The sequence below is a fragment of the Podarcis cretensis genome, assembly GCF_951804945.1.
Source record: "Podarcis cretensis genome assembly, chromosome: 10".
Classification (NCBI taxonomy): Eukaryota; Metazoa; Chordata; class Lepidosauria; order Squamata; family Lacertidae; genus Podarcis; species Podarcis cretensis.
This window is the reverse complement of record NC_137179.1, coordinates 50428000-50438391: the sequence shown is the minus strand read 5'-3', so window position 1 is coordinate 50438391 and position 10392 is coordinate 50428000. Positions and strand designations below refer to the sequence as shown.

The window sequence follows — 10392 nt, the reverse complement described above, 5'->3', positions numbered from 1 at the left end:
GCAAATGCTGGAATCTTTTGCCTAATGTGGGGCAAAAGACCCTGAGATTAAGAGTCTCATGCTCTACCAACTGGTGTGTAGGATTGCACCATTAATAAACTGATTTCTGCACACTGTTGATGCTTGTGTGTGTGTGTGTGTGTGTGTGTGTGTGTGTGTGTATACAGTCATACCTCATGTTACGTCCACTTCATGTTACGTTCTTTCAAGTTACGTCCCCGGCAACCCGGAAGTACTGGAAAGGGTTACTTCCAGGTTTCGCCACTCGCGCATGCGCAGAAGCGCAAAATGACGGCACGCACATGCGCAGAAGCGGCAAATCACAACCCGCGTGTGCGCAGACACACCGCTGCAGGTTGCGCTCTTTTCATGTTGTGATCGGGCGTCCGGAACAGATCCCATTCACAATTCATGTTGTTGTTTATGAAACAAGATCATACAATTAGCACATTGTGTGACTCTTTGCAATGACATTTCCCTGCAAGCACTTAATGAGCAATAGGTTTCACCCAAGGTGCACCATGGCAAACAAAGATTAATCGCTGCCATCTGGCTTTTTTTTTCTAGTGGCTGTAAAACTATGTTATGTAACTGTTTCATCCGAGTGAATGAAAGGAAGGAGCATGTGAGTTCTGCATTTGTCTGTCTTTCTGCGCATTTACATCTCACCCCTTTTGAGACTGATAGCTAGCTCATGTGCCAGACTAATATCAAAAGGAAACAAGAGCTTGCTGTCGATTGAGCTTTCCCTCGTCTTTTAAAAATATGCTAAATCCAATTACTGCTCAAGACTTTTAATGTGGAAAAAGCACAAGTGTGAAAAATGTTGGGCGAGACATCATGGAGTAGATAAGCGTCAGAAAATTATTGCCCAAGAGTACATGGTTTCTTGCCTTTGAACTTAAGCCAAATAGTTACTAGTTAAATTTTCCAAATAAAAATGTGTATGCATTTATTTTTTGAAAATATTTCTAACTTTCTAACCAACTGACATAAGAAAGTTAAAAGAATAAAAGATACAAATAACTCAAACTGTATAGAAACTTATTCATGTGTGCAATGACAGTGGCAAGAATGTTACTTGCCGAAAAATGGAAAGAAGAAGTCCCAACAAAGGAAGAATGGATACAAAAACTTATGGAACATGCAGATATGGCAAAACTTACCGGAAGAATAAGAAATCAAGATAACAAACTTTTTAAAAAAGAATGGAATTGGTTTATTCAATATTTACAGATAAAAACATTGGCAGGATTATTGTAATAACCTGCAGTTTCATAAGAGTATATATTTAAAGAAGATGAACAAATGAGCAAATTAAGTTAATTAGGATATGCAGATGATATTAAAAATAAATTTAAGGAACCGCAGAAAGAGGGGGAAGGAAGTCAAGTTTTGAAATGTCAAAAAAAATGTATAAACCTGAAAAGTATAAATAAAATTTTTAAAAGGGGGGGGGGGAGATACAAATAACTCAAAGGTAAAAAAAAAAAGAACAATTTCAACAATAGCAGTAAAATGATCATATTTCATCCTCTTCCTTCTCCAAATTCTTATCTAAATCATATAGATCAAGTGTGGGGAAACTTTGGCACTCCAGATGTTGAACTAAGGCTTTCCATCAACCCTGGTCATTGGCCATCCTTGCTGGGCCTGATGGGAGTTATTTCGCTTTGCTGTTATTTTGAAGCCAATTAATCCTGAGAACTGTGGTTTGTTAAAGGAGCTAAGAGTTGTTAGGAGACACCCCTGTTTCCTCCACAGAAATACAATTCTCAGAGTAGTTTCACAGTCAATGTCTCTTCCCAGGAAACTTTGGGAATTATAGCTTTGTGAAGAAAATAGGGGTTTCCTAACAATTCTCAGCACCTTCAGTTACCAAGATTTACTGGGGAAGCCATAATTGTATGTTCCTATGTTAAATGTATTGCGCAAATGAGCCACACATACACACACACAAACCCTATTGGATAGTCTGGCATGGAGGCCTTCCATACCTGGACTACTTGGATTTTCTGAAGTCTGGATCATAGCCATTGATTTCTGTTTAATTGAATGTCTCTTCATTGAATTTGTGTGTCCTGATGCTGAACTGTCTGTCTTTTTTAATATCTACTATAAAATCAGGGCAAAACCTTTTAAAAAGAAAGTAAGAATTTATATAAGCATAAAGGTAAAGGTAAAGGGACCCCTGACCATTATGTCCAGTCGTGGCTGACTCTGGGGTTGTGGCGCTCATCTCGCTTTATTGGCCAAGGGAGCCGGTGTACAGCTTCTGGGTCATGTGGCCAGCATGACTAAGCCGCTTCTGGAGAACCAGAGCAGCACACAAAAACGCCGTTTACCTTCCCGCCAGAGCGGTACCTATTTATCTACTTGCACTTTGGCGTGCTTTCAAACTGCTAGGTTGGCAGGAGCAGGGACTGAGCAATGGGAGCTCACCCTGTCATGGGGATTCAAACCGCCGACCTTCTGATCGGCAAGTCCTAGGCTCTGTGGTTTAACGCACAGCGCCACCCACATCCCTTATATAAGCGTAGACAGTTGCATAAGATTTGGCCCACATAAGGCCTCCTCCAACACCTGAAACATAAATTCAGGTAGGAGTGAACAATCCGATTGCAATTTAAAGCTTTAGTGCTGAAATATTTGACTGCACAGACTCACAGAATTGTATAGTTGGAAGGGACCACAAGAGTTGTCTAGTCCATCTTCCTGCAATACAGGAATAAATAGGCTTTGGTTGCCATCTTGCTTTGTGAAGAAAACAGCTGTATACATACAGCTGTACAAATATTCCGGTTTCTGATCTCATCACCATCCGCAAAGCTTGGTAGATAATCAAATACCTGGGATTTTCTACATCTGTTTGTTTGGTGTTACTGTGTATATGTCAGTTCTAGTAAGAGCGAAATGAAACCTTCCAAGCTAGGAGTTGTACAAATTTGCATTAGGATCACAGCATTGCTTCTTAAATCAAACCAAGCTTGTTCCTAGAACATAGGGTTTTTAGTTTGTTGCAGATGCAGCTTAGGTGGTAGCAGCTGCTGTTTCAGGCCACAAACCAAAACATGACTGCCTCCAGGAGGCCGTGGTGAACAAGGTGACCTGACGTTTGTAGCTGAACTACAAAAATTGTTGGCCCATTTGACAAAGCCCCAGGAGGAAATATAACAATGGAGGGTAGTTAGCTAGCCTGCATAGTTGTTGTTGTTTAGTCGTTTAGTCATGTCCGACTCTTCGTGACCCCCTGGACCAGAGCACGCCAGGCACTCCTGTCTTCCACTGCCTCCCGCAGTTTGGTCAAACTCATGCTGGTAGCTTCGAGAACACTGTCCAACTATCTCATCCTCTGTCGTCCCCTTCTCCTTGTGCCCTCCATCTTTCCCAACATCAGGGTCTTTTCCAGGGAGTCTTCTCTTCTCATGAGGTGGCCAAAGTATTGGAGCCTCAGCTTCAGGATCTGTCCTTCCAGTGAGCACTCAGGGCTGATTTCCTTCAGAATGGAGAGGTTTGATCTTCTTGCAGTCCATGGGACTCTCAAGAGTCTCCTCCAGCACCATAATTCAAAAGCATCAATTCTTTGGCAATCAGCCTTCTTTATGGTCCAGCTTTCATTTCCATACATCACTACTGGGAAAACCATAGCTTTAACTATACGGACCTTTGTTGGCAAGGTGATGTCTAGGCATCATCACCTAGCCTGTATAGTACTGATAGCCAAAAAGTTTGCATTGGTCAAGTGATTGTTAGCATGTACCTTGGGCATGGATGGCAGAAGATCTTTTTAATTGGGGTGACATGGTTGCCACATAGCTGCCAAGGAAGAGGTGGTGCTGTGTGGTTGCTAAGAAACTGCTGCTCCCTGGCAGTCCCTGGTTCAAATCTTTCCTCTGACACAAAATCGCTAGCTGCCTTAGGCAAGGCACAGTCTCTCAGCCTCATTCCCTGGGGAAATAATCCCAAATCTGCCTTGTAGAGTTGTTGTAAGAATCACACCTAGATAATGCATGCGAAGTGCTTGAAAGTGCTATACAAACGAGGGTTCACTGGGAATCTGCAGTAAATGGTGGAACTCTGTTCTATAATATGTGAATTAACGAAAGGGCAGAAAATGGCTTGCTTTCATCACTGAATAGTAACTAAGTGCAATCCTATTCCAAAATGGCAGGTTTTAAAGGCAGGGATTTTAGACTAGAAGTCGTTATTTACAGCAATGTTTGACCTGGCACCCTGCTCCCATCAGATGGATAATTGGTGCAATTTTTCTAGCTTCTATAGGGAATGATTTTCTGTCTGGTGAAGTATTCTATTTAGGGGGGGCTTTTGTTGTCAGGGCACACAGGGGGAAATGTAAATTGAAACTTTAAGACACGCTTCAAATAATATATTGACATTTCTACAGAAAATGAAGCAAGCATTTTATAAATGTGTTTTATGATTGTAGTACTCTTAGAGAAATGATTTTTGAGGGGTTGTTTTCTGTTTATGTAGTGTTTCCCCCCCCCCTTTTTTTTTTTTTACTTGGGAAAAAGTCATAAAAGAAACACGCAGGCTGGGTTTTACTCATCTTGTCTCCTCATGTGAGGAATTTTGATTTCTTTCATTTGGAGGAATTAGACATTGATGAAACATGCTGGCAAACCAATGGAGCATGTCTGAAAAAAAATAATCCAGCCTGGGAAAATGTTCCTTAATATGACCTCAATATTTTGTAAGGCCCATGCTGGTATTTCTGAAACGCAAAGGTTAAGGTTTTTTATTTATGGTGAGAAAAATGTTTCCTTAGTTAAAGGTTGTATAAATATGCCCTCCTGTGGCCAAATGATGGATTGCAAGTACTGAAAAATGCTCAGATGTTGCAGTTAAGGGGGAAACACACTGGTCAGATGGAACAACAGGGTTTACATGCTCTCAGCACTAAGAACGGGAAGAAATGGCATTGCCTAAAAACATGAGTTAAATTTTGCCTCCAAACACATGCATCACCTTGCCCTATTTCTTATAACCTTCAGTAGGATCAAAATACAGCTTCACAGTACAGAAAGGCAGACTTGCTTACATGGGCCTTGTCTATACTACTAGCTGTGTAATCATCAGTATGTAGAAAGGAACAGGATTTCCCAGTTTTTCTCTCTTTGGCTCACTGTTAGCAGTTTGTACTGAACTATGGGCAGCGCCTCATCAAGTTATGTAAGGTCAAAACATTCCTAGAACTCCGTTGTCGCAGCACAGCGAGTTCTATGGCGTACGTGTTTGTTGTGTGACGACGACGCTGCCAGTTTTGCAGAAAGTTGAGTGGGCTAAATGAGGACAAGACCTATCCTTTCAGTACCACGATCCTTTGGAAAAACCCTCCTTCCCCTCCTGTGCTGATGTGCTGTGCAAGGAAGGGAACAGATGCTTAGCAGAGTGCCCATGGCAACCAGTCCTTGGGTTTCCTAGGTGATTCGCTGGCTGATAGCCAAAGGGAAGAACGGTGACAAAAGTTAAACGCAAGGCAGAGGAAACACATTTGCACTCAGGTGAAGCAGGGCTGCAGCAACCACCCAAAAGTTGAAATATTCAGGTCAACCTCCTGGCAGGATGGTTTTATTGATTCACAATATTTATATCCCAGCTTTTCACAGTTCTGTCTACTACAGGTTGGTGACAAAGTTGCTGGGGCACAGTTTCTTTAAGTGACCATCCATTTTTTACATTTAATACTACTAATAATAATTGTATTATTTATATTCTGTCCATCTGGCTGGGTTGCATTTAGACATGGGGCATACTGCATTAGTTTCCTGTTATCCTGCTAGTATTGCTGCCCCATTTTCTAATAGGTAGATGGGTGGCACTGTGGTCTAAACCACTGAGCCTCTTGGGCTTGCCAATCAGAAGGTCAGTAGTTTGAATCCCCACGACAGAGTGAGCTCCTGTTGCTCTGTCTCAGCTCCTGCCAACCTAGTAGTTCGAAAGCAGGCCAGTGCAAGTACTGTAGATAAATAGGTACTGCTGTGGCAGGAAGGTAAACAGTGTTTCCATGCACTCTGGTTTCCGTCACAGTGTTCCATTGCACCAGAAGTGGTTTAGTCATGCTGGCCACATGACCCGGAAAGCTGTCTGTGGACAAACACTGGCTCCCTCAACCTGAAAGCGAGATGAGTGTCACCACCCCATAGTCACCTTTGACTGGACTTAACTGTTCAGGGGTCCTTTACCTTTACCTTTTAAAAGGGTAAAGGGACCCCTGACAGTTAAGTCCAGTCATGAACGATTCTGGGGTTACGGCGCTCATCTCACTTTACAGGCCGAGGGAACTGGCATTTGTTCGCTTCTGCAGACAGTTTCTGGGTCATGTGGCCAGCATGACTAAACCGCTTCTGGTGAAGCCAGAGCAGTGCATGGAAACGCCATTTACCTTCCCGCCAGAGCGGTACCTATTTATCTATTTGCACTGCATGCTTTCAAACTGCTAGGTTGGCAGAAGCTGGAACCGAACAACTGTAGCTCACCCCGTCACAGGGCCTTGAACCGCTAACCTTCCGACTGGCAAGTCCAAGCGGCACAGTGGTTTAAACCACAGCGCCACCCACGTCCCTCACCTTTACCTTTACCTTAAAAAGCTAAAGGTAAAGGTACCCCTGCCCGTACGGGCCAGTCTTGACAGACTCTGGGGTTGTGCGCCCATCTCACTTAAGAGGCCAGGGGCCAGCGCTGTCCGGAGACACTTCCGGGTCACGTGGCCAGCGTGACATCGCTGCTCTGGCGAGCCAGAGCCGCACACGGAAACGCCGTTTACCTTCCCGCTGGTAAGCGGTCCCTATTTATCTACTTGCACCCGGAGGTGCTTTCAAACTGCTAGGTTGGCAGGCGCTGGGACCGAGCAGCGGGAGCGCACCCCGCCGCAGGGATTCGAACCGCCGACCTTTCAATCGGCAAGTCCTAGGCGCTGAGGCTTTAACCCACAGCGCCACCTGCGTCCCTTACCTTTACCTTTACCTTTACCTTACCCTGTTGTGTCAGGGGGCCTGCGTGGCTTTGACTGGCATACCAGCACGTCAAGCTACATGAAGATACTTGTGAAGGAACACACACTTTGGCCCTCGGGATTCAGTTCTGCAGGGTGCTGTTTCCCAATCACCTTTCCTTGCTAAGCAGCACCCCACAGGATTGAAACTCTGCTGGTGGTGATCATCTGCCCACATCGCCTCCTCCTTCTCCTGCCTGACTATATGTTTAATTAGTTAAAAAACAACAACCAACCCCTAAATAAACATTATTTCTGCCCCTAGTTTATTTCAGGGCCGGATCTGGGTTAGGTGCTCCCTGGGTTAGATGGGTGTGACTCTGCAAGGCCTATTATCTATAAAAATGATTGCATTTATTTAGAAGGTCAGTGTTTTAAGTGGATGTCGGGTGCTTGTTGGGTTTGAGGACATTGCTCCCGTGCAGTGTCAGAAAAGGTCCTTAGTTGGCTGCAGAGGGCCGGCTCTGCTGCTAGGCACGGTGAGACAGCTGCTTCAGGCTGAAGATGCTGGGAGGCAGGCAGAGGCAGGAAGGTGGTAGAGGGCAGAGCTGTGTGTGCCTTGCAACCCCTTGCTAACTTTAGGTGCAGTAAGGTTGCTGTCCTGCCACCAGTGCTGAACTAAGATTCAGCTGCCAGTTTAGTCTGTTTCTGTTGATGGGCTTACAGGGTGTGGTCTTGTCCTTCACCTCAGGCAACAAAATACATTGGGTTGGCCCTATGGCTGTGTTAGCATACAACTGGAAGTATAGGATGTACACACACACCATGACGAAAGCATGAATCCTGCAATGCACCTTTACAGTACAGGTTGGTTCAGCATTCTCCCTATATGATCAGCAGCAAATTTTATCGTTAGTTGTTATTACCAGTTCAGTTCAGTAGAGGGCAAAAGAGACTGTCGTCATTTCATACTGGAACTTGCACAGAGGCATGAAAATTAACAAGTCCTTGGAGGGTTATACACAACTGGAAACAATGCTAAATTGGGTTATGGCTGCTTCACACCGTTTTTCTATACGCAGTCATTTTAATTTCCTCTAATACATCGCTGCAGTGCCAGTGAAAATACTGGGAATCAGTTTCTGACACTGGGAAATGTGGCCCAGTCACAGGAATGTTTTTTTTCATCTTGGAAATCATGCTTTATCCACTGAAAAACAATTAACAAAAATGCTCTTTTGGTTTTCCGTGAACTCAGCAGGATTCACAATCAGTCCTTATGTCCCTTTGTTGCTTAATTTTTGCTACCATGACTTGCTGAGCCATTCCACTGCTCTGTTCTACAGACTCTCTAGAATCTAATGTTACATTTTCAGGGTGAAGACTGGACACATTTTGCCTCCAGCAATGTCTACCCCCTGCCAAAGCAGGCACCATGTAACACACAGCATGGTATTCATATGTTTATTAGATACGTAGTTTTTATACCCTCCAGGACAGATCGCAATATCAAATATGTAATAGAAATAAGACACACACACAGAGGGACAGTAAAAGCAACCTAACACCCAAAGCTGCAAAAATCAGCAGCGGTAAAGAATCAACACCAACCGCTCCAGAGTCAGCATCAACTTTTGTGTACATACCATACATTTTAAAACATTGCAGGGAGTTGGACTAGATGACCCTTGGGAACTGTAGTTTGTGGAGGGTGCTGGGAACTGCAGCTTTGTTAGGTGCAAACCTCAGCTACTAGGATTCTTGGGAAAATAATAACGTGCATTAACGGCATGTGTGCAGCTATCATGTGCCTGTTTTTTGTAGACAACTCTGTGCACTTCTAGTTTCCCCATCACAAAGAATTTATTCAGAAATGGCTCTTCTTTAGAAGGCAGCTGGTTGGGAGCAAAGCAGAACAGCGCGTTTTGTGTAACACTAGGGCGGAAGTTCAAATAGTGATCCTGAGATATACTTATATTTTTTTGGGGGGTGCCTTTTCCTGCATTGTAGTGAGTTGGATGAGAATCCAGGGGTTTCCCGACCTTGGATGTCCAGCTGCTGTTGGACTACAACTCCCATCATCCCTAGCTAGCAGGGACCCACTGTCAGGGTGATGGGAATTGTAGTCCCCAAAAAACAGCTGGTGACCCAAGTTTGGGAAACCCTGACTCTGATCCTCAGGGTCCCTTCCAAGTCGACAGTTCTGCGAAAGGTCCTACTGAACTATAAAGAATATAGAGAATTTAATGGATTATGGGAGATCCGAAGGGATCCAAAGGGATGGAAGTGAAGAACAGAGATAGAGAATTAAATAACAAAAGAAGTGTGGTTTAGGCGGTGGAAGTCTTTTAAGATATTTTAATTAAGATTTGTATTTTACAATGTGTGCAAGTGTAATTTTGGAATTACTGTTTATGGAAAACAGCATTTTCTTTCTTTCTTTCCTTTCTTCTTTTCCTTTGCTTTTCCCCCCGTTTCTTCTTACTCTTTATCTTCTTTCACAGTTTATGTGTGGCAAATATGTAAACAATTGTGTTTTTGCAGATATGTCTGGAAATTTGATTGTATTATTCAATAAAGTTTTATATATATATATAAAGGTTCTATTGGTAAGAGAGCGAGAGCCACTCCTTTCGAGCAGGTTGCTGGCTGCTGCTTCGGGCTCGACGAGCCCCCTGGCTGAGCTACCGTAACTTGCTGGGACCCACGAAGCCCCGTCACCCCAGCCTCGTCTCTGTGGCAACGGGAGGAAACTCCCCTCTCGCTTTCCCGTCTCTTTCTCTCAGTCCGGGCGGGCTGCCAAGAGGGCGGCGCCTTCAGCCCAGCCCGCTGCTCTGGCTCAGGCCGCCCCGCCTTTCTCCTTTCCCCGCGGCTCTCGGAGAGGGGAAGGCGGGCTCTCTGGTCGCGGGAGCCCCGGGGCTGCTTTCCCTCTGCCAGCCTCCTCCTGGAGATTATTCCGTATTATCTGCAGGAAAGGAGGAATGCAGCAGCAGCAGCAGCGACGGACTTCTGGGGAGATGAATGCGGAGAAGGAGGGTGTGTTGCTGGAGCTGGAGGAAGATGACGAGGAAGAAGAGGGGGAGGAAGAAGAAGATGGGGAGATGGGTGAGTAAGGAGGATTTTGTGTGTGTGTGTGTGTGTGTGTACACGTGTACATTCCGTGCATTTAAAGCGCCCCCCTCGGGGAAGAAGAATGTTGGGAACTGTAGTTTCCCCCCACGCCGAGCTACAATTTCCAGCAAGCTACAGATCCCAGGGGAGAAGCGTGCTTGAAATAGGCTTGAAATAAGACGGTGGAGGAAGCGCGTCTCAACTGCAGCACTTTCGAGCTAAGGCGACCGAGCTTGCTTTGCAACAGGGAGAGTTGGATCACGTCTTAAAAGTCTCTCCCCAAAGTGAGAGAGAGGAAAGGGCGGGTTCCCGTTTCATTGGCTGCT

The 10392-nt window shown here is 44.7% G+C and overlaps 1 protein-coding gene across 1 annotated transcript in view; it reads left to right on the top strand.

The window, feature by feature from the left end:
* Positions 1–9809: 9809 nt before the first annotated feature.
* ANO6 (anoctamin 6) overlaps positions 9810–10392 on the top strand; it is a gene marked incomplete at its 3' end in the record, with an annotated part of 65261 nt that continues 64678 nt past the window's right edge. The window contains exon 1 of the mRNA XM_079994137.1: positions 9810–10060. Within this exon, the coding sequence (XP_079850263.1) occupies positions 9937–10060 (124 nt within the window). The 5' untranslated portion in view covers positions 9810–9936. The remainder of the gene's footprint in view (positions 10061–10392) is intronic.